The sequence below is a fragment of the Crocuta crocuta genome, unplaced genomic scaffold (assembly GCF_008692635.1).
Source record: "Crocuta crocuta isolate KB4526 unplaced genomic scaffold, BGI_CrCroc_1.0 scaffold1521, whole genome shotgun sequence".
Taxonomy (NCBI): domain Eukaryota; kingdom Metazoa; phylum Chordata; class Mammalia; order Carnivora; family Hyaenidae; genus Crocuta; species Crocuta crocuta.
In genome coordinates, this window is record NW_027527579.1 from 72014 (window position 1) to 96676 (window position 24663).

General features: G+C 42.9%; 1 protein-coding gene and 1 pseudogene across 2 annotated transcripts in view; both read right to left on the reverse strand.

The window, feature by feature from the left end:
• Positions 1-660: 660 nt before the first annotated feature.
• Positions 661-16508, reverse strand: LOC144237218 (uncharacterized protein C3orf20 pseudogene; annotated as a pseudogene). The gene is made up of 3 exons (XR_013336789.1): positions 10550-16508; positions 1698-1754; positions 661-1418 (listed from the first exon to the last, which is right to left on the reverse strand). The product of XR_013336789.1 is annotated as an uncharacterized protein C3orf20 pseudogene (transcript).
• Positions 14255-24663, reverse strand: part of LOC144237228 (coiled-coil domain-containing protein 174-like) — a 28010-nt gene continuing 17601 nt past the window's right edge. The window contains 4 exon segments of the mRNA XM_077770906.1: positions 14255-14541; positions 14637-14705; positions 16900-17026; positions 21542-21674. Coding sequence (XP_077627032.1) covers positions 14255-14541; positions 14637-14705; positions 16900-17026; positions 21542-21674 — 616 coding nt within the window.

Genomic DNA, 24663 nt, shown 5'->3' on the forward strand with positions numbered 1-24663 from the left:
GCCTTGTGACATCCAGATGATTGGAACCTACTAAAGGAGTCATCGAAGCAACTCAGTTTCCTCCCAGCACAGGGCTAATGCTTCCAGGAAAGGGTCTCTGTAAGTGGCCCAGGAAATAAGGGTAGAGGGAAGATCTACTCCTAGGGTAAGCAAGGATGAGGGTCTTTTAATGGAAGGGTCTCCTTAATGGAAGGGTCTCAATCTCCCAAGACCTGTCAGGTGGCATTTTGCTCTCTACTCCCCTTACCCTTCTCTCTTCCTACCCACAGGCCAGGGTCCTGGTGCCATTAGTATTTAAAATAACATTTAGAAGGTCCTAGAAGCATCTAGAAGGCTCAATTACTGATATGGCTCTCTCTTCCTTCCTTGATCTTAGGGTTACACCCTTACCATGGATGGTCTTGCTAAACACCATCAGCCCTCTCAATTCACCCCCTTTTCCTTGGTACGGCCTCTCTCTACCTCTGGTTCATTTCCATAAAATCCACCCTGCAGTGCCTCTAGCCTCACACTGTTCTCCGCAGCCTACTTTCCAGTCTGAGCTCCGTAACACTGGGGGAATGGGAGGAAAAAGTGGAGAAGAGATTAGGGTGAGAGGATGACTGTTGAGGGGAGGTATGAGACACGGTTCAATCCCTATAGCAGACCCATGGCCGCCACCTATCCCCAGTTTACCCTTATAAATCTGGCTGTGGTGGCTGTGGTGGCCACACACACATCAGTCTGGGCAGATCCTTCCTGGTTCAGATAAAATGGAGAAGAATCCAGCGAGCCAGGCTTACCAGACGCAGACTCCATCATGGCCTTCATCTTCAGGGTGAGCAGCTCTGTGAGCAGGTGGATGGACCGCCGCTGGAACTTGTGCAGGGCTTCCCGGCCATGGGTGGGAGAGCGGGTTAACCTGGCAGGCCCAGTGGGTGCGGGCAGCAACGGTGGTGGTAGTACCAGTGGTGGCGCCTTCTTCTGGACAGGGGCCTGCGTGTAGGTTGGTTCCATAAGCACCACGGGTGGGGGTCCAAAGCTGATCTCCAGGCCCAGGATGTCGGACGCAGTAGGCACCATGGGGTCGGCAGTAAGTTCTTCCCAAGTAAACTCAAAGATGTTCCTAACGCCCTTGGGTACAGAAATGCCTGAGTTCCGGCAAAGGATGAGCAGTTTGGAGATGCGGGCCAGCAGCCTGGGGGCCGAGGCCGTGTATTGCTGGTACAATTCTCTGTTGCTCTTGATGCCGTTCATGTTGCTAGAGTACGCATACTGCTAGGTAACACTGTCCATCTTAGACAAGATGGACCTTCAGCTGTAAAAAGTCAGGGCCCCTGAGAGGTGACTGAGGGTGAAAAGTTCTTACCTAAGGTGAAGCCTTGGAGACAAACAGAATGGAAGTGCTGAAATGGTCTTTATGGGTCATTGAGTGGGTCCTATCCAGGGAGGATAAGGAAATAACTGGTCCCTCCTTACACAGTAGGGCAAAGGGATGCCCCTCTTCTCTTCCCTCCCCTCCCCTTCTCTTCCCTTCCTTCCCAAGAGAGCAACACATAAACCCACAATGGGTGAGTCGCTTTGGGAAGGGCCTTGGGGATGACCAGATTCCAGAAACGGTTCCAGGGACAGTCAGACAAACCAAGTACGTCGTGGGAGGGACCCGGAGGGGCTGGAGGAGTGGAAAGGATGGGGAAGGGAGAAAGGTTCTACTGTACCTTTTATAGTTAGAGGCCTGAGAGTGGAAGATCTGCTTGCAATCTATAAATAAAAACCTGCAAAAACAAACAAAAAGAGGTTTCATTGGCTCTCTGGAGGAAGTGATGCGGAAGTTCCCGGTGGCAAGGCAAGGGTGGGCATGCAATTATTCAACACACACATCCAAGGGCAGACAGCGAATACATTTTCTCAATTCAATAACTAATATTGGCCACATTTCATCAAATCAAGGTTTGATGTCATTGACTGTAAGATGCACCATCTTACAAGAAAGAAAAAAAAATCAATGTAAGATGCCACTAACTATAAGACATATCAAAATTTAAGAGATGATAAAATGAGGGAAATGCTTATCTTAAAATCAATGAACTATGATAAATATTTTCCCACTTTAATAGAACTTCTTGAGGGCTCTGCCTCCTCATCAAGTAGACAAGTGTAGGGTAGCAGATGTGAACACCATTGGGTGCTATGGTGGTTCGTATCCTTACTTCTAAATTGTGTTTTATTCTTATTTTCTCAATGTATGTCAAAAATAGACCCCTGGTTGGGGTGCCTGGCTGGCTCAGTCAGAAGAACACATGACGCTTGATCTTGGGATCTTGAGTTCAAGCCCATTGGGTATAGAGATTACTAAAAAAATAGAACAATGACTGCAGAGAAGGAGTGTGAAGAACAATTTGATAAACACAAAAATGGCTGGGAAAGTCCACAGCTAGACTTCAAGGGTTTTGTAATCAGATCTGAAGGTTTCATTTCTCTAATCAAAAGGAACCCCTCAAGAACATTCTTCAGTAATATATCAGTCTAAAATACACTGACAAAAATGTAAAGTCACTTCTTAATCTTGCACTACACAAAAATGATGATTATTTCTTTTTAATTCCGGAGGAGCTTTGTGAGAATACGAGTTTCTGCCAGAGATGCTCAAGAATCCAGAACGTGTCAGAAAAGCTGACCTATGGGAAGCTTAGAGCAGATGGGGGCAGGGNTCAAATCAAGGTTTGATGTCATTGACTGTAAGATGCACCATCTTACAAGAAAGAAAAAAAAATCAATGTAAGATGCCACTAACTATAAGACATATCAAAATTTAAGAGATGATAAAATGAGGGAAATGCTTATCTTAAAATCAATGAACTATGATAAATATTTTCCCACTTTAATAGAACTTCTTGAGGGCTCTGCCTCCTCATCAAGTAGACAAGTGTAGGGTAGCAGATGTGAACACCATTGGGTGCTATGGTGGTTCGTATCCTTACTTCTAAATTGTGTTTTATTCTTATTTTCTCAATGTATGTCAAAAATAGACCCCTGGTTGGGGTGCCTGGCTGGCTCAGTCAGAAGAACACATGACGCTTGATCTTGGGATCTTGAGTTCAAGCCCATTGGGTATAGAGATTACTAAAAAAATAGAACAATGACTGCAGAGAAGGAGTGTGAAGAACAATTTGATAAACACAAAAATGGCTGGGAAAGTCCACAGCTAGACTTCAAGGGTTTTGTAATCAGATCTGAAGGTTTCATTTCTCTAATCAAAAGGAACCCCTCAAGAACATTCTTCAGTAATATATCAGTCTAAAATACACTGACAAAAATGTAAAGTCACTTCTTAATCTTGCACTACACAAAAATGATGATTATTTCTTTTTAATTCCGGAGGAGCTTTGTGAGAATACGAGTTTCTGCCAGAGATGCTCAAGAATCCAGAACGTGTCAGAAAAGCTGACCTATGGGAAGCTTAGAGCAGATGGGGGCAGGGCCCTCCCCCACCACCTTTGCAGCATTTCTATGCCATATGGACCAGCTGCCCCTGCAGTCTGACTTCAGGGACCCCCAACTTCTGCTGATCCTGCTTATTATCACAGCCTCCCAACCATCACCTCTACCTTCCATCCTGACGACCACTCCCCAAGAGGTCTGTGCTGCTCTCCTCCTGCCAGACAGTCCTCATTCTTTCATTTTTCAAACCACGCCCTCTGGAGTCACCCCAAAGCGGGTGCACAGCCAGCGTTTACCAGAGCAGGCTCAGGGCCACGATCTGGTGCGACCGCCCTGGGGTGAGATTACTCACTCTCCCATTTCACTGATGAGGAGTCAGAGGCCTAGAGAGACAGAGCTCCCGATCAGGCAGGAATTGCCTATGTGCCAACCCTAGGCCTTCGAGCTGCCTCTGCCCATCTATCAGCAACAAAACCCCTGAGAAACAAGGGCTCCATAGAGCAAAGCCTTCCGACACCCTGGTTTACAGAGAAGTGGCTTCCTAGGCCTATTTGCTGACCTCCCAGCATCTCTGTTCCTCAGCTTTGGAGACTCAGAAAAATAGTTCATTTTTTAAATGAGAAGTCTGCGGAACAAAGAAACCACTTAGAATCTCGGTCATCTGGGCAACCAGCCAGATGGATATGACCCTGACTAAGCAGGGCAGATTTTTTTTTTTTTTTTTTTTTTTTTTAAAGATATGGCTTAAAATGAGGGAAGAAAAATANACAGAGCTCCCGATCAGGCAGGAATTGCCTATGTGCCAACCCTAGGCCTTCGAGCTGCCTCTGCCCATCTATCAGCAACAAAACCCCTGAGAAACAAGGGCTCCATAGAGCAAAGCCTTCCGACACCCTGGTTTACAGAGAAGTGGCTTCCTAGGCCTATTTGCTGACCTCCCAGCATCTCTGTTCCTCAGCTTTGGAGACTCAGAAAAATAGTTCATTTTTTAAATGAGAAGTCTGCGGAACAAAGAAACCACTTAGAATCTCGGTCATCTGGGCAACCAGCCAGATGGATATGACCCTGACTAAGCAGGGTATATTTTTTTTTTTTTTTTTTTTTTTAAAAGCTAGGGCTCAAATGAAGGGAAGACAAATACAGTCCTTGAAATGTTAACTGGTTTGGGGAACTTCTCCCCACCCCTTCTACCGGTTCATTTCTTTTGAGGTTAATTTTGAAGATAAATCTTATAAACAGATAAAAGCTGATTTTTAAAGCAATTTTATTGAGATATAATTCACATTCCATATAATTCATCCTTTTAAAAGTGTACAGTGGTATTTTAGTATATTCAAAGTAATGCAATGAACACCACTATCTAATTTTAGGACCTTTTCCTCACCCCCAAGGGCGATTCATTAGCAGTCCCTCCCCTTCACCCTCACTCCTAGGCAACCACTAATCTAGTTTCTGTCTACAGAGTTGCCTGTTCGGGGCATTCCACATAAATGCAATCATCATACACTGTGTTGTCTTTTGTGACTGGCTTCTTTCACTCAGCATGTTTCCAAGGTTCATCCGGTGTTGTAGAATGTGTCAGCACATCATTCATTTTTATAGCAGAATAATTATATGGATAGCCCACAATTTGTCGATCCCCTCAGTGTCTGATGGACATTTTGGTGGCTTCTACTTTGGGCTATTACGAATAGTAGTACTATGAACACTTATGTACAGGTTTTTGCGTGGATGGCTGTCTTCATTCTCCTGGGTGGATACCTCGGAGTCAAACTGCCAGGTCATATGGTAACTCAGTGCTTAACATTTTGGGCTGTCAGATTGGTTTCCAAAGTGGCTGCACCACTTTACAGTCCCACCAACAAAGTAGGAGGGTTGTAACTAATCCATGTCCTTGCGAACACTTGTTATTGTGTCTTTTTGATTCTCGAGCTATTCTAGAGGGTACAAAGTGGTGTCTCGTTGTGACTCTGACTAGCATTTCCCTAATGACTAATGATGGTGAGCATCTTTTCGTGTGTTTATTGACCAATTTATATCTTCTTTAGAGAAGAGTCTACCTGGACCTAAAAGCTGTTTTTTTCTTAAAGAATCGTCATTTAGAATTTAGTATTACCATAGATTCATTATACATTATATATGTTATAATATAATCAACATATTATAATTTCTACCTACCTGTATTTATTGTCATATATTTCTGTCTTCAAAATTCAGCTAGAGGTACCCATGTGACTAAATTCTGGCCTCTGAAATGAAAGCGGAGCTGCTGGGTAGGACTCTGAGATGTTTTTAAAGGAAGCTACCTTCACGGACAGAACACCTGCTCTTTCCTCAGAGCCCTTCTCCTTCCTCCTGTCTGTAGCTCAAGCAACCATGAGGTTGGAGAAGGAAGCCATGCATTAACGGTGGCTGAGCAGAGCGCCGGACCCTGGGGTCCTGACGACTGGCACCCCCACACCAACACTCGGCCACCGACCTCTAAACCACTTTCACGGGACAGAACTAGCCACTTTATTCAGATCTCTACCCATGCAGTCCAGTGTGACTCCTGACTGACAGCCAGCCATGTTGGGAGTATCATCCCACCCTCCTTTCCCCATAAATGCTTCTTATTATTCTGTCATTCATTTTTCCATCACTGAGACATGGGCCTTGCCCTCAAGTAGCTCAACGTTTAACAGGTAGGTCAGACTTAGAACAAAACTGACTTGTAGACTACAGGATAAGGGTCACACTACAGAAAAATAGACACAGGCCATGAAACACAAAGAAAAAGGTCTAATGGAAGCAGCACTGAAGATGGTTATAAAAGACGAGCAGAGGTTGTCACATAGATGGGAAGGAGAAGGGATTCTAGGCAAAAGGAACAATATGTACGAGGGAACAGAAGCACTGAAAGCATGGTGGCTCAGAGCCCTGCAAAGCCTATCTGCTTGATTGGGGTCTATGGGAGAACAGTAGACGAAGTTGGAAAAGTGGTCTCAATTCAGATCACAAAAGGCCTTGCATGTCATGCCAAAGAATTTGCATGTATTATGCAACCAAGTATTCATATGTATTGTCTTTAATCACTAGTTGTGTCCCATGTGGTAAATCTCATCTCTGTAATGGGAAGGCAGGGTCCACATCTTCTCTCTCTTTTATAATGTCCCTATTGCTGTGCTGCTGCAAGCCAGAAACTGAAAACTGTTTGTGGCATCAAAGTCTCATGAACAGCCTGTGAGACCCATGCAGATGGCCACAAGCAAAGTTTCAAGAAACACCTCCCACAAAGAAATGAAAGCATCATGTAAGAAGTTTATAAAGTGCCTTCTTCATTCCATTTGCTGCCTGGCTGCTCTGTCCCAGAGGACAGATCTGAGGGGAGAAGCATGCACACAAAGCTACAATGACAAGTCGGAGTGCTCTCTGCAAGGCAGAACTTCCAGAAACCCAGAGAAGGTAGTATCACTGGGTAGCAAAGAGCTGAGACTAAGTGACCTTGAGCCCAGCACTTGGATCTGTGTGATATTCTCAAGGGCACTAGTCCCCACCTCCAAGGACTGTGAGGGATTAAGTGAGGTGATTAAGTACGGTGAGGATTAAGTACGGTGATGCATGTACAGGGTTGGCACAACTCCTAGCACAGAGGTAAGTGCTCAGTGAATGCTAAATAGCAAACGGAAATTATCTGGAGTGGTCAAAAATGGCTGCACAATGGAAATGACAGAAACTGCTCCAGAGACAAGCTGACTAGGGAACAAGGGGAAGAAGAGCATTCCAGGTGATGGGAAGGACACTTGCTCAGGGTGGAGGCAAACTGCCTGGCGAGTTTGGGGAACTGGAAATAAGCAGAGCAGGTGATGGGTTAGTGTGGAGTGTGGGCAGAAAGGGGCCAGCTGTAAAGCAATGAGCCTGGACTTCATCTTGCAGTGAAATTATGGGAGGACTGCCAGCAGAGGGGGTGTCTGTATTTTAGGGTGCTCCTTCCAGGGCTGGCATGTGGTGGGAAGTAGTTTAGAAGCTCAGCTGCTGTAGAGATTAGCCAAGGACAGGAGCCGAACCCACAGCACCCTGATTTCTGCCTACAGGACCAAGGGATTTCCAGTCCTTGGTGCACCGGGAAGGGTACTCAAACAGTGTGGACACAGCAAGCTGCCAGGGAGTGGTGGAGCATAAGAAGAGCACGGGTGGAAAGTGGGACAGTTCTCAACAGGCTTTGGGAAAAGCAAGTGTGTGTAATCAGAAGGAAGCTGGGCAGGAATGGGGGTGCGCATCAGGCATAGGTTTAGAAGAGTAAAGGGCATCCGTCCTTCCCATTACTGGCACTGACCCAATAATATATTTCTTAGAAGTTTATACAGCTGTACACTTAAAAACAAAATTAAATTTGGCTCTCTCAGGTCACCTGATCCTCGCTTTCTTTGCTATTTTCTCTAGTTTTTGGCTCCCTGTAGTTTTAATCAGAAATGCCTTGATAGAGAGAGAGTGAGCGAGCAGTTCAGAGGTAGCTGCGTGCCTGCAATCAGTGAGCAAGCCCAGCTTTAGGCTAGGACAGGCATGAGAATGAGCCCTCACTCGGGGCACAAGAGGTGGCAACGGGACTAGGAAAATTAACAGGCACTGTCCTCTCTGCTGTTCAGTATAGAAAGCATGTTCTGGACAGACGCTTGAGTTCTCAAAGCAGATGAGAGGAAGAAAGGACTGAGCTGGAGAGAGAGAAGTGATCTGAGAGGAAGCAGAGTAGGGGCCAGCGCATACGATCAAGCTTAGCCCCCTGCCAGCGAGGAAGGTTTACACGGGAGACTGAAACCTCATGGTCACTGCTCACCCTTCAGCGGGACTCACTTGCGAACCACCTGCATCCTCCACTAGGGAGATTTATCATGACATCAAGGGCCCTTATTAAGACGGTCTCCCGGCAAGACCCATCAAGGAACATAAATATGATCATTCCTTTGACCCAGTGATCTCACTTCTGAAAGTAATGCCCAAGGGGATGTTTAGGAGGAGAAAAGCTACTCGAATAAAGACCAATGCTGTTGAGTCAAACAAACAAACAAAAATGCTCATAGCTACTTCATTCCTAATAGTGAAATAATGCAGCCAGCCAACAACTGAGGAAGTGTTTAACAATGATGCAGATTAATTTGATGAGCTATCAGGTAGCAATTAAAAATATCCAAGCAGCTCAATTTTAAAAACGTTAAATATTTTTTAAATGATATATTTACATTGGTTACATATACCTTAAAACTTATGGAGGTCATAATGGAAGCAGAGACATAAAGCCTTTTCTGAGGTAAAGATTTCTCCAAATTACGTAAAACTGCTCAACGTCAGGGAAACCAAATCAAAATCACAATGGGATATCGCTTCACACTTGTTAGAATGGCTATTATCATAAAGACAAGAACTCAGTGTTGGGGAGAATTTGAAGAAACTGGAACCTTTGTACATGGTGGGAATGCAAACTGGTGCAGCCACTCTGGAAAATAATACGGAGGCTTCTCAAAAAATTCAAAAAAATTACCATATGATCCAGGGATTCCACTTCTGGGTATTTCCCCAAAGAAAACAAAAACACTAACTGGAAAAGATATATGCACCTACATGTTCACTCTAGCATTGTTACGATAGCCAAGATACAAAAGCAACCCAAGTGTCCACTGATGGATGAAGAAAATGTGATTTATACACAGTGGAATATTCAGCCACAAAAAGGAGGAAATCTTGCCATATGCCACAACATGGATGGACCCTGAGAACAATAAGCTAAGTGAACTAAGTCAGAGAGACAAGTACCCTATGATCTCTTATATGTGGAATCTAAAACAAACACAAAAACAGCAAGCTCACAGAAACAGAAAACAGACTGGTGGTTGCCAGAGGCAGAGGATGGGATGGACGAAATGGGTACAGGGAGTCAAAAGCTGCAAAGTTCCGGTGATAAAATAAACAAGCCAGGGGGGTGTAATGCACAGCATGGTGACTATAGTTAATACCATTTTACATATTTGAAAGTTGCTAAGACAGTAGACTCTAGAAGTTCTCATCACCAGAAAAAGAATTCTGTAACTATGTATGGTGATGGACGGTAACTAGACTCATTATGGTGATCATTTAGCAATATACACAAATATTAAACCATTATGGTATACAATGAAACTGATATGTTATACATAAATTATACCTTGATGATAAAAAAAACTATTGATTTTTGCAAAGAAGATAGTAAATCCCCAGTTTGTGACCTGGGAGAATCGCTATGAGCAGAGCCTATTTTTGTTTTTCACAAACATCCCTGAACAACATGGGCAGAGAGGTGTGGGGCAGGGCAAGGGGTGTTGAGGGGTCAAGTCTCTAAAACTACTCCTCATATTCAAGCTCAAGGAAGCTTAATTGCTGATAATGATCAGAAGCAGAAACAGAGGGGTGCCTGGGTAGCTCAGACAGTTAAGCATCCGACTTCAGCTCAGGTCATGATCTCACGGTTTGTGAGACCAAGCCCTGCATCAGGTGCAGAGCCTGCTTGGGATGCCCTCTTTCCCCACCTCTCTGCCCTTCCCCTACTTGCACAAGCGCTCTCACTCTCCCAAAATAAATAAATAAACCTAAAAAAAAAAAAAACACCCAATAGAACACAATGTGAAAATGCTTATCACCAGGCAAAACTGCCACCAAGCAGGTGAACTTTCAGAAGTAGAAAGAACATGGCAGTTAGAAATATGGTGGAGAATTTTTAAAATTGAGGATGAAAAAGTATTATTTCTGACCATTACGGACACTGGACAAACATACATTTAAAATGCATGAATATATAAACGGAGCTCAGGATTTATTAAGAAACAGGGTAACAGATCAATACTGGGCCTGAGTGACAGGTTTTCAGTAAAACACCTTGCTTTGTTCCATGAATTTTCCAGTTTTCCTAGACAATGACCTACATCCATCACATCAGTCTCCCCACCCCACCCCCCCACTCCGGCCCCTGCCCAAACCGTAAACATTGAGCTAGATGTTCACAACCTACACTAGCGAAATGCCTCACCAAGGCAGCTCACAAGGGCGGGAGGGCTGGGGGAGTTTCATTCTCTCTCCCGGTTTTCAGTGGGTCAACAAACTCTTTTCAATCATGATCACTTACTTTAGCCATGTTGTTTTTTACAGGAACTGCTTGACATATAACTGACTTAGTTCAATTAATGGACTGAAAAAGAAACTACACACATATGGATATGGCGTGGCTAATCTATGTTGTGTTAACTGTAAAGACCAGTACCCAACCCTGCTCCAAATTCTAAATTCTACTGCCTCGGCTCTATGTCACAAGGTTGGCTGAAAACCATCTTGCAGGCTGCGCTATGACTTTAAGAAATAAATTCTCCCGCAAGTCTTTGGCAAATGTACGGCTAAACACAGCAGGAATCTCATGTATATGGATTTAAAGTTTCTCCTTTGGGAATTTTGCAAGCAAACAAAATGATTTATTTCGCCAATTCAAATGCACTGTATCAAAACACACAAAGGCCTGGAGGAAAGATTACAATGAAAACAAGTGATTCAAAGCAATTTTTGATCCACATTTTGCTTAGCCCTACAAAGATATGAATAAGGTGTGGCCGTGTTTTCTGACAGATTTCACCGTTCCTTGCCTCCAAGTGAAAACTGCCAGAAGAATATCTTGAGTGCTTAATGTATGCCTGGAAGACATGTTTATCAGCCCTTTAGTAATGGGAGGAGGAGCTGTGCTCAGACCATAAAGTATATAAGAACAGATCATTTAGAGCTGTGCTGTGCTAGGCAGACAGTAGCACTGGACACGTGTCTTCAGCATCTGAACTGTGGCTAGTACAATTAAGGAACTAAAATTGTATTACGACTTGATATTGGACTCACAAACTTAAAAATGTTTGTGTGTTGGAGACAACTTGGGTGTGTGACTCTACTCTTTCACTGTGTATTTCGTGACATATAAATACAGATCAAATACTCCTGATGAAAACTTAGCATCTGAATTGAGAAGTACCATTGGTGGATTTACAGTTAATTTTGAACACTTGGTGTGAAAAGAAATGTAAAATTTTCCAGTATTTCTTAATATAGGTTGAATGTTGAAATATTTTGGATATAATAAAGTATATCATAAAACTAATTTCATTTTTTTAATGTGGTTCCCAGAAAACTGAAAATGACAGAGGGCTTGCATCCTAGTTCTATTGGGCAGTGCTGTTCTAGAGTGATCTGAAGTCTTGAGGACTTGAACGCCATCTGCTGGATACATGTGTACAAAACACGCCTGCAAGAACCAATAAAACTAATTGTGTTAACACTTTCAACTCTGGGTCAGAAAGGGAAGAGGATGTTAACTGGGCTCACGAAACAACTACATGTGTGTTAAGAGAGTATTAGAAATGTGTATATGCTCTTGAAATCCTAGAGGAAATCTTACAGTTATTAGTCGACAAGGACCTTATGCCAATGTGCAGACTGCTTTGCCATCTGCCCTAGGTGGGGGGGCACCCTGGGCAACGACGAAAGGTTATTTGGGGATCCTGCTCATGACCGCTAGCTCCCGCAGGCCGTCCTCCCGCCTGTTCTCTGCCATCAGCCTCTCAAGCCCTTCTGCTCTACCTCAGAAACACGTCCTTTTCCCATTGTTCTCATTTGTCTATTGTCTTCCTTCTTCCCTTCCGTTTTTCTTCTTAGGATTCCAGTGTAACTAAATATTTCTATTTTTTCTCTCTAGTATATTCCAGTTTTCCTTTTTTGGTCACTCTCCCTTTGATCTACAGGCTGTTACAGTTGGTTTTGTAGTTTTAGTTCCTAGGTTTACGTCTTTGATCCATTTGACATTGAGTTGGTTTTGTTTATGGCCCGAGTTATGGGTCCGCATGTAGATAATCAGGTGTCCCAAAATCTGAAGAAACTATTCTTTCCCCCATTGGGTGGCCTTAGCACCACTGGAAAAACTCTACTGACCACAGATATAAGGATTTATTTTGGGACTCTCAATGCTAGTTCACGGATCTACATGCTTATCCTAGGTCAGTACTGCACTGCTTTGATAACTGTAGTTTGTAGTAAGTCTTGAAATTAGGAAGTGTGGGCCCTCCAACTCTGTTCTTTTTCAAGATTGTTTTGGATTATTCTGTGTCTCTTCAATTCCATACCAATTTTAGGATCAGCTTATCAAGTTTTGGAAGAGACGTGGGTGGGCCAGTTGATTTTAATGTATATATTTTAAAATCTATTTGCCTGGGGAGCCTGGGTGGCTCAGTTGGTCAAGTGTCTGATTTCAGCTCAGGTCATGATGTCATGGTCTGTGGGTTTGAGCCCTGCATTGGGCTCTGTGCTGACAGCTCAGAGCCTGGAGCCTGCTTCAGATTCTGCACCTCCCTCTCTCTGCCCCTCCCCTGCTCATGCTCTGTCTCTCTCTCTCAAAAATAAACATACATTAAAAAAAAAAAAAGAGGTATTTGCCTGATCAGGCTGATGGAACAACCCTTAATAGGGCAGGCAACTCTGCCTTTGACATGGAGTCCAGAGGTTAAGTTTGCAAGAATTTGGGATTTTCAACTAATGCTACTTGATATTGGGACAAGACTGAGAGCAGATGGCATTGGAGAAAGTGAGGCTAGAGTAAACAAGAGCCTAAACAAACTGCACTGAAGTCCCAGAGCTGCCATTTGGATATCACATGACAAGTCATTGGCCCTCTTTGCACTGTAGTTTGCAATTTGTAATAAGAAGGGGGCATTCCCATCGATACTACTGAGACTGTGTGCATCAGACCCACAAGAGTGCAGGCTCCTTCTGGCACCTGAAAGACCTGCTCCAGCACATTCTTACAGGGAGCCCTATGGGCCAACTCCCACTGCTTGTCTGCAGCTGTCAAGAAGACTCTGAGGTGCAGTCGGCACAGGAAATGCTTCTGAGCTCTGCTAACTCAGTTAGTAAAGACAAAGGGACCTCCTCGCCCCTCACTCCAGCCCAGGTCTATTCCAGTCAGACTTCTGAGGTGACTTGGCTCCTGAAGTGGTGAGGGCCTACCGTGGGCGCAACAGAGAGGCAGGCCCAGCTGAAAAGCCAGCCCTTAAGTTAAGAAGCATCTGACTTCTGACTAGGCCGGGCAGCCTCCACATGTGCCCCAGGCACTCTGCACACACTTACTGAATGCCCACAAGGCAGGTGTGGTGACAATCATCATTTAGGATGGGATGACAAGAAAACGGACTTTGCCTTCTACCTTTTTGGATTATGAGTTCTGCTCCCTGGTCTTATTTCAAATGTTACTGCTTAATAGTCCACCAGCTTCATGGTCCTCTGGGAGACTAGATCACTTGCCCTACTTGGTGTCCCCTCATTTGCCACTTTGACAGGCTAACACACCTTCTGACAGAAATGGAACTGATATGGAAGCTGAATCCTTGGAACAAAGAAAGCTGCACTCTAGTATTTGCAAAATTAAAGGAACGAATCCTTAAATCTAGATACGCCAACAGAGTGGGTATGAAACAGGGTTACAAGCTCCTCTGGGTCATACATGACAGCTTACACATAAATCCAGGAGGACAGGTCTCCATATCAGTTAGAAAGAAAGAAATAGCCAGTGGCCACAGAATTTCCATGGTACCATTCACTTTCTTCCTTGCTGACCGACAAATCCAACCTGAAGTCTGTGCCTTCTAGGAAAGGGATAGGAGGAAATAGGTACAATCCGGCCCCTAAAATTAAATTATTTTCCCCAATTTGGGAGAAGAAGGCACAATCAACAGTAAAGACCCAAATCAGAATGGTTTTTAAAGTTCATGTCACTTGTTTATAGTAGGATATCATATCACCCAGAGTTTCAAAAGTGACGATAGGGGCCTGTGGCGGGCCGCCGGGGCCAGAAGCGGGCCATCAGGGCCAGGAGCGGATGGTGGATGGGAAGGGCCGGCGTCACGGCTCTGGCCAGAGCACTGTCCCGGGTCCCTTGGTGTGGGTGTGGGCGCAGTCGCAGGCCTGCTCCAGGTCTGGCTACTGAGGCAGCCCGTTTGCTTTCGACCCACAAAGTAATCCAACGGTGAGAAAACTCAGGATCTCTCTCAGCCCGGAGATCTGACTGCTTCTTCGACCAGTACCCAAAGGAAAATTCTAATAAAAATAAGAAAGAGTATTATGAGAAGTAATGACCAAATCAGTTGAATTTCTACTGTTACTACTTTTCAATCATTATGCATATTTCTTACCCCCCAACTCCCATTCTCTGGACGAGACAACAAGGATAGCAGTCACATAATACGAGGTGTATGTAATGCCTACAAAAATATAAGGAAGCAGGCAAAGAAAAGAGAATGACTACTTCCAGATGGGGAAAGATTCAAGGAAGGCTCTGGAGGAGAAGGCTGGTAGGTTCTGGAAGTATTGCCAAAAGGCACTAAAATTACATCTGAGAGAGAAATATAGAAAACTCAAACACTCAAATCATTTGCTTGACATGATGTAGGTACCTGACAACAAAATACAAATTCTGGCTGTTATTGAGTTTTAGAAGACACAAAAGTCCAAATCTCTATTTGGTTTGCAGCACTAACCAAAGGCACTGGCCTATTTGCCTTTTACCGAATCTTGGATCTCATCAGCTCCAACACGGCGAGCTAATGTACGACTGTAAGGATCTCGTTCAAAGAGGCATAAATCCTAGTCTCCTCCAACAAGAAGCTGCTATGGGCATCACGGTATATTTACAGAAATAATTTACAGAAAATTCTGCATGACCCAACAGATCCATATGTGAATCCAGGTTAATACTTGGGCATGCAGACTATTTTCAACTAAACATAAAGGAGACTGCTAGAAACAAGACAACGTTAAAATACCAAACCTTGTAAGAATTTTAAAAGTTGCTCCTGAAAGGAGTGCTGATGCACAGGGGCACATGTACCCCAATGTTCACAGCAGCACTTTCAACAATAGCCAAATCATGGAAAGAGCCTAAATGTCCATCAACTGACGAATGGATCAAGAAGATGTGGTCTATATATACAATGGAATACTACACAGCAATGAGGAACAATGAAATCTGGACATTTGTAGCAACGTGGATGGAACTCGAGGGCGTTATGCTAAGTGAAGTAAGTCAGGCAGAGAAAGACAAATACCATATGTTTTCACTCATAAGTAGAACAGGAGAAACTTAACAGAGGACCATAGAGGAGGGGAAGGGGAAAAAATAGTTAAGGAGAGGGAGGGAGGCAAACCATAAGAGACTTAAAAACTGAGAACAAACTGAATGTTGATGGGGATGGGGGAGAGGGAAAGGGGGGTGATGGGCATAGAGGAGGGCACTTGTTGGGATGAACACTGGGTGTTATATGGAAACCAATTTGACAATAAACTCTAATAAAAATAATGAGGAAAAAAGGTGATAAGGTGAATTAAGCCCCACCCACTCCCTATAACATCACAAACATGATGTTCTATCAAAAGCTGAGTATTATGGTTGTTTTTTAAGTTTACTTATTTATTTTGAGAGAGGCAGAGAGAGAGGGAGAGAGAGAATCTCAGGCAGGCTCTGGGCTGACAGCACAGAGCCCAACACGGGGCTTGATGCCATGAACTAGGAGATCATGACCCGAGCCGAGATTAACAGTTGGACCCTCAACCCACTGAGCCAGCCAGGCGCCCCAAATTACATTAAAACAAACAAACAAACAACCCAATAGCATCAAAAACATATGTAAAACCCTATAATCTCTCAGTTGTGGGTGTGACTCCTTTATTAAATAAAGCATCACCTTGAATTCCTACACAGAAATTATCACCTTATTCATGGGACTGTAAGATTCATTTTCCCCCAAATCCATATAAAAATTACCACAACTACCAACCCATCTAACATGTTCACATTATAAGTGGAAAGCCGAACAAACAGCATAAGCTTCAAATGATGGGTTGGTTCAGTGGCAGAGGAGAGTGGTTTGGTAGGAACGACAGGTGTATTGGTCATGTAAATATGACCATGTCCTCTACCACAATCCAGTAGGAAGTCATATTTGGATATGCAGCAATATTCTCTAACCCTGAGCAAGTGGGGAGACATCTGAAAGAATTCCAGTGCCATACTCACACAGACAGATACAATACCCTAACATTTTCAGTCCAAGCATGATAACAAAATAAACTTCTCTTTAAGAAAAAAATTCCTTTAAAAACTCATGATGCATCCTGTAAATACAGAAATATGCATATCTTAGTTACCAGCCAATAAATGACTTACACACAAACACACAAACACACACACACACACACACACACACACACACACAGGAGAAAGGGAATACTGAAGCTTAAAGCCACATGAAGGGCAGCACAAATTTTTGAAAACTTCCCCCAGTGCTTCTAATAAAACTGTCCTTTTGAAATGATCTGTTGTAGACCCTGGTTTTTTATAATCACACTTTCTAGCGCCCCTGTTTATAAACAGCTAGGGTCTGGGTACTGAGAAGAAACAGTTCAAAGATCTGGAGAGTTCCATGAGCCTCGAAGGACCACTAAGANAGAGTTTAGCAAGTCTTGCTTCTAACATAGACTTTTGCTTCTCCTTTCTGTTCTCTAGTTTTGTTCTCTGATCTGTTGTCTGAATACAAAGGAATATTAGGAATGTACTGTAAGCTAAATTCACAAAAAAATTATTAAAAGTAAATTTAAAGGATGAAATAGTTTCATTTTAAAAATAGACTAATTAGTTGATTTCATGCCACCTCTAGGCAGCTAGCCTTGAGCTCTTCAAAAGGCAGCCCTAGGAGGCCCTCTTACACAAGCCCTCTGGCATGTTTTCTAAGTTCAGTGAGTGTTCAGTGCCCTGGAATGCTTCACATTCAAGGAAACCAACCAATTCTGTTCTACTCCTTAATCCCTTAAATAAATCCCTTAAATAACTCTCTATTTTCTTACCCAGGACACTCTAAAAGTACCATATTTAAAACCAAATTTAAGACATCAAAGTTACATAAGTTATTTCTAAGCAGCTATAATTTTCAAGTCTGGAACACCAAAATAGAATGGCAATTACTTTCATGAAACTATAATAATATTCTGATACTGATAAGTAATAGTTTATTGGTAAAATTGTCACTATTTGCAGAAGATGGGATATTACATATAGAAAACCCTAAAGACATCAACCACAAAACTGTTGGAATTAATAAATGAATTCAGTGAAATTGAGGGATACAAAATCAACATACAAAAATCTGTTATGTTTCTATACGCTAATAACAAACTATCAGAAAATGAAATTAAGAAAATATCCCCGTTTATAATTACATCAAAAAGAATAAAACACCTAGGGATAAATTTAACCTGGGAGGTGAAAGACCTGTACTCTGAAAGCCATAAAGCCATGATGAAAGAAACTGAAGATGACACAAAAGAAATGGAAAACTATAGCAGGCTCATAGATGAAAGAATATTAATAAAGCATCTATATTACCCAAAGCAATCTATGATTCAATGCAATCTCTATCAAAATTGCAACAAATATCTTTCACAACAGAACAACCAACCCTAAAATTTGTATACAAACACAAAAGACCTCAAATGGCAAAGCATTCTTAAGAAGAAATTAAAACTAGAAGCATCAGGCTCCCTGATTTCAAACTACATTACAAAGCTGTAATAATCAAAACAGTTAGGTGTTGGCTTAGAAACAGACACAAAGATCAGTGGAAGAGAAAAGGGAACCCGGAAATAAACCCAAGCATATACGGTCAATTGATTTATGACAAAGGAACCAATAATATGCAATGGGAAAAGTACAATCTCTTTACTAAATGATGGTGAGAAAAAAGGACATGCATGTGCAAAGAATGAAACTGGACCACTATCTTACACCACATACAAAATTAACCGAAAATGGACTAAAGACTTGGACATAAGACTCCAAACTGTAAAACGTCTTGAAGAAAACATAGGCAGTAAGCTCCTTAACATTAATCTTGGGGATGACCTTTTGGATCTGACACCAGAAGCAAAGGCAACAAAAGCAAAAACAAACAAGTGGGACTACATCTAACTAAAAACTTTTGCAAAGCAAAGGAAAAAACAAAATGAAAAGACATCCTACTGAGTGGGAGATATATTTGCAAATCATATTATCTGATAAGGGATTAATACCCCAAATATATAGAGAACTCATACGATGCAATACAAAACAAAACAACAAAAACACACACACAGACACACACACACAAAATAATCAATCCAATTAAAAATAGGCAGATAATTTGAACAGGCATTTTCCCAAAAATACACACAGATGGCCAACAGACACATGAACAGATGCTGAATATCACTGATCATCAGGGAAATGCAAATGAAAACCACAATGAGCTATCATCTCATACCTATTAGAATGACTATTACCAAAAAGACAAGAAACAACACGTGTTGGCAAGGATGTAGAGAAAAGGGAACACTTGTGCACTGCTGGTAGACATGTTAATAGGTGCAGCCACTATGGAAAATATGGAGGCTCCTCAAAACTTAAAAAAACAAAACATATGATCTAGTGTTCCAGTTCTGCTTATTTATCTGAAGAAAATGAAAATGCTAACTCAAGAAGATATCTGCATCCCCATGTTCACTTCAGCATTATGTACAATAGCCAAGATATGGAAACCACCCAAGAGGGGGATGGGGGGGATGGAATATTACTTGGCCATAAAAAAGAAGGAACTGCTGCCATGTGGACAACATGGATGGGCCTTGAGAGCATTATATTAAGTGAGACAGTCAGACAGGAAAAGACAAATACTGTATGATCTCACTTTTATGTGGAATCTAACCTCCTCCCCTAAAGAAAAAAAACAAAAACAAAAACCTAAAATATAAGCTTATAGATACAGAGAACAGACAGTGGTTGACAGAAGTGAGGGTGGGGTGGGCAAAATGGGTGACAGGAATCAAAAGGTATTTAGACTTCCACTTATAAAATAATTAAGTCATGGGGATGTACGCCTCTAATTTATTATGTATCTCATTTATCGCGTTTTTTAATTCATCATGCCTATTTTTATTCTCCATGTTGTCTGTAGCCATAGTTTCTTTGATGTCCCCTATGCTTTTTTCAAGCCCAGCTACTAATTTTATGATTATTCTTCTAAAATCTTGTTCAATTAGGCCGCTTATATCTGTTTTGAGCAGTTCATCAGCTGTCAATTCTTCTTGGAATTTCTTTGGAGGAGAGCTCTTTTGTTTCGTCATTTTGGTTCGCTTTCTGTCTCTTGTTAGTTTTAAAGATTTGTTATGCACTCTGCACCTGTGAGCGCTGCTGTACCCAAGAAGACTCTTTGACTGTCCAGGGCCTATCCTTTCAGAGAGTGTTTTTTGAATGGTATCTCTTGGTCTCTCTTGTTGAGACCTTGGTTATTTTATTTTCCTACTCGTAGTGATATTTGGGACTCTCCACCATGTGTACTTTGGCTTGTTTCTTGAGGTAGCCCTGGAGAAGAAAACAGACAGACAAACACACAGGGAGCAGAGGCACACAAATGGACAGACAAATCCAACNCAAGTCCGCAGGCCCCAGTGAAATTGCCTTAGACACAACCTTGCAGGTAATCCCCTCAGGGCAATTCCAAGCCTCTTGCCTAGCCCTGGGGGTGGAGCCAGAATGGCTGCTCCCTTCTCCTCCAGGTTGGGTTGGCAAAGGCAAAATATCCAACAGCAAGTTGCCAGGCCTCTGAAATAAGTCAAAATTGTTCAAAAGATTAGAGTTCCCTGAGTAATAAAGTCAGGCTAAATTTCCTACCAAAGGAAAAAGAAATGCAGCGATATCTGGCACAAGTTGGGGGGAAAAATAACAGGACAAAAAGACCTCCTCCTTCTGATTAACAGGCCCTCTGTTAGAAAGATATTCCCAACAAGAGTACTTTTTAGGCTATAAAGTGAACAAAGGGGATATTTTCAATTCCAAAATCAGAATCTTTTATTTCTATATAAGGGCTGTAGCTTTATGGATAGTTCCCTCTATGCTTGCCATTAGTTATAAAAAAAAAAAAATTTAAAAATCTGCAAGATGATTATACCATTTTCGCGAACGTCTTCATAATGTATGGGCCCCATTGGCCTTTTCAAGGCCTCTTTCTTCTTCCTCCCATTGCTGGCGCTGAAGTTCTTTTATCTTCAGATAATAAGGTTTTCTCATTAGCAGGACTAACGAAACTAGTAGGGGGACAGAGCAAAGCTATATTTAGATAAGAGCTGCGGGACAGCAGTACTTCAGTAAGCTGGATCATGGACAGGCAATTCTAGCTGAAAAAGAAGACAATTCCTCACAGAATTTTTTGACCCACAGTACCACTGGCAAGCTGTGGAAACTGTTTCCATCTTCCTTTCAGCGAGTAGCCAACTTACGACATTAGTGCAACAGAATCTTGCCTCAGCACTGGAGACACATCACTTTCCTCCCGTCCCCTTCGGGGCTAAAGGGGAGGGGGAAGCCAGGGCCTCGTGTGCACAGTCACTGTACAGGGCCGAGGAAGCCACACAACACTGTAGCCAGGCAGGGTCTCCTGTCCCGTGTCAGATGGCTCAGGGCTTCTGTACCTCCTTCCTTGTGCTGAGCCCAGGCTGATCTGGACCTGAAGGACTTGGACAAGGTGGACCTTCCACATCAAAACTGCCCTTGGTGAGGGGAGTTTTATTCCCTGGAGCATACTACCAAGTTCTCTCTTAGATGTCTTAGGCCCTATAGAAAAAAATCTAGTGATATGGCCTTTGCCTCAAAATGCAAAAATTAGCATAAAGGAAAAGTTAATAAGCTAACCACCTCTCTCCTCTCGCTTCCTATGGGATAACCCAAGTATATATTCCTAAATGCCTTTCTCCGCAAAGGTCTGTTTGTTGGTTTGGGCTCATTCTATATTTTTAACGCTGATATCAAACAGCTTTCCAAGTAAAAAGATACAGCTCCAACTCATCCCTTTCAGTAGCTACACAGTATGGACGACCAACTACTCAGGCTGTTCCCCGAGTGTGGACGATGCATGCACGCGAATCACACAACAGCTCTTCAGCAAATATTCTTATGCATTAAGAAAAAACCCCTCTAACTGGACCATCAAAGATGATGAACTAAAAGCAGCCTCACCCATAAAATATCCCTGTGTCTGCATTTTGGACCTTGAAGCCTCCCTTGAAGATTTTTGTCCATCTCCAACAAATGCGGCAAATCCTTTTTCATACAGCGGCGATATCGCCCTAAAGAATCCACGTAATCCACCCTGAAATAAAAGTGAAAACATGTGAGGAGGGCTTTGTATGTTCCTAGGTTACAGACTAGATGCACTGTAAAAAAGTAACGGAAGCCTTACTACCAAGAAACACTCAACCTGAGAGACTATAACCACTGATAACAGCATGCTTTTTAAATTTTTTAAATTTTTATTTATTTTGTAATGTTTTATTTATTTTTGAGAGAGAGACAGTATGAGCAGGGGAGGGTTAGAGAAAGAGGGAGACACAGAATCCAAAGACAGGCTCCAGTCTCTGACCTGTCAGCACAAAGCCTGATGCGGGGCTCAAACCCACGATCCATGAGATCATGACCTGAGCTGAAGTCAGATGCTCAACCGACTGAGCCTTCCAGGCACCCCAAGTGTGCTTTTTTTAAAGCTGACACACAATAAACTCATTGTGCCCTTTGTTAAAGCTTAGTTTTAGAAAAATGCAGAAAATGATCGATCACGTACATCTCTGAGTTAAAAATACCCCACACAGGGCCACCTGGGTGGCTCAGTCAGTTAAGCATCCGACTTCTGCTCAGGTCATGATCTCACAGTTTATGAGTTCCAGCCCCATGTCAGGCTCTCTGCTGATAGCTCGGGGCCTAGAGCTTGCTTCAGATTCTGTCTTTCCCTTTCTCTCTGCCCCTCTCCTACTTGTGCACGCACTCTCTCACGCTCTCAAAAACAAACATTTAAAAAAATAAAATAAAAATACCCGCCATAGACCCTTGCTGGAACACCTCAGAACTTACTTCAATCTGGTTTAGGCAATTCCACATATTTTATCAGCATAATAACTGCTCCGTACCACTCTCCACTTGCTCATTTTCTCAATCTTCGCAAACCTGACTTTTTATTCTTTCTCTTATTTCTTCTAAGTGGTACAGCTCTTTCCAATTAGAAATTTCTCAAGTCGAGATTACTTTGAGGACCCATTAATTAGGGGTCAAGCAACACACATTTTGTACTGCAAAAACAGCTCAGCGGCAGGCGGGCCAGTCTATTATCTTCCACTCCTAGTTCCTCTTGCTTTAGCTTTGCCCAAACTAGACAGAAGTTACAGTCAGGGGAACCAGGCACACAGCAAGGCAAAATGAAATACTGCTACTTCCCACAACAGGAAATATGGACAGATTTTGATGGAAAACATTTCAGGTGCATTATGACGCAACCGATCTATTGTTTATTTGCGGGCAAGGAATTTCCCACAGCCTTGGGCAGGGTGATAAAAACACAGAAAGAGGTTAGTACTGCTGGTGCAACTGAAGAGCAGAGTCTCATGTATGTGGCTTTGCTTTTGCTATCAATTTCTTCCCTCTCACACATGCTGATCCCAACTGTTAGCCCATGCTTAGAAAACTGAACATCTGAGAATCTATTACTACAGTCCTGACACTGATTACCACAAGAAATAAAACCTCCAACTGCAGAAAGCAGTTTCTTTCTTCCTCCCCACCCCACCCCCTTTTTTTAACGAATAGAGAAAGAAAATCATCTAGCCAGATGGTCTGGGTAATTATTTACAGTATTTTTGTGCAAAGATTTCCCACCACCTGGAACTTAACTACCGAAAGGATCTGACAAGTAGCTCCGATTCTGGAGCTTAATTTAAAAACAAAACAAGTGTCAGAACTGCTTGCGGTGCCTCTTCCTTCACCATATGGCGGCATGTGACACCTTCAATTGCCCTCAAAACTCTTCACATCACTGACAAATTGCTAGTAATCATACAAGGTTTAGGAAGAAAAAAAAGACATTAAGCCTTTCAAAGGAGAGGAGGTTTCTGCTATGAAAAGCAATCATAGGCTATTCTGTTTCTGGAGAAGGTCTCTATAATGTACAGATTCCCTCAAAACAGAAGTGGCAAGACAGCAGTCAGCAAGGGCTCAACGCAGTCAGCAATCACTGAACGAGCTCCACGGAAACAATTACTTGAGGTTCAAGAGTAATACAGCAGGGCTCAGGGTCATGGCATCCTCAAAGGGCTCTCAGGAAAAGCTAAGGCACGTGCCCATGAAACTCTTCCTAACATCAGCAGAGAGGATACAAAAAGTACCACAAGTCTGCCTTCAATTTTTTTTCTGGTAATGAGGCCCGTGTGTGTCAATAATAAAAACAAGGTAAGACCCAAAGAAGCCGGAGGCATATCTCAGTGCACCAGAGCTGGGGTGAGGGGGAATCACTCATACCAGAAACAATGAGGAAAAGCATCAGGAGAAGGGACTACATCGTATGTGCATCTCTCTGGGTTGCTTTTAACAAGGAGGCAGCCAGACAACCTGCCCAAATATAAATTCTCAGAAAGCAGCTAACACCTGTTCTATCCCAATGTCATGTTATCTCTGGGCGACGTGGACCCCTTCATAGTATGAGATGTGGGGCCCTGTGATCCTGAGGAGCTGGAACTGCTCACTTAAGCTCACCAGTGACTCCTGCCGGCAGGGCCAAGAGCTGACAAAAGGTCAGCCAGTGCTGCGAACCACCCTGAGCAGTTCCGAACACAGATCCCGATAACGAGGACGTCTCAGCCTGGAAGGGAAGGTGGGCAAGCAGAGGTTACCCTCCAGACGTTTCTACACCATCAGGGCAGCTCTGTGCAATTTTAAGCACTTCTGAACAAGTCTGTAAACAGTCTTTAGTAGAGAAAATCCTTGGAAGGGAATTTTCATTCTGGTCTCTGTACTGACTGACACAGCGGTCTATAAGGAAAAGCCTAGTTTGGCTTCCCCATCATTCATGTACATGTAGGTAAAATTCAGAATAGTTTCAATACAAGTTTATAAAATGTCTGCTTGTACTCTACAGAGCAGTTTCTTGGGTAGCTTAACATACCCTTACTTCCTGAAGGGAGTTTAAGGCAAACAACTTGATCAAGGTCATATTGCCAGTGAAAGACGGAGCTACCACGATGCGGGACCGAGATCCACACGGCCCACACGGCGCTGCGAGAAAGTGCCCCGGCCTGAGTCCTGCCTGCTTCTTTCCT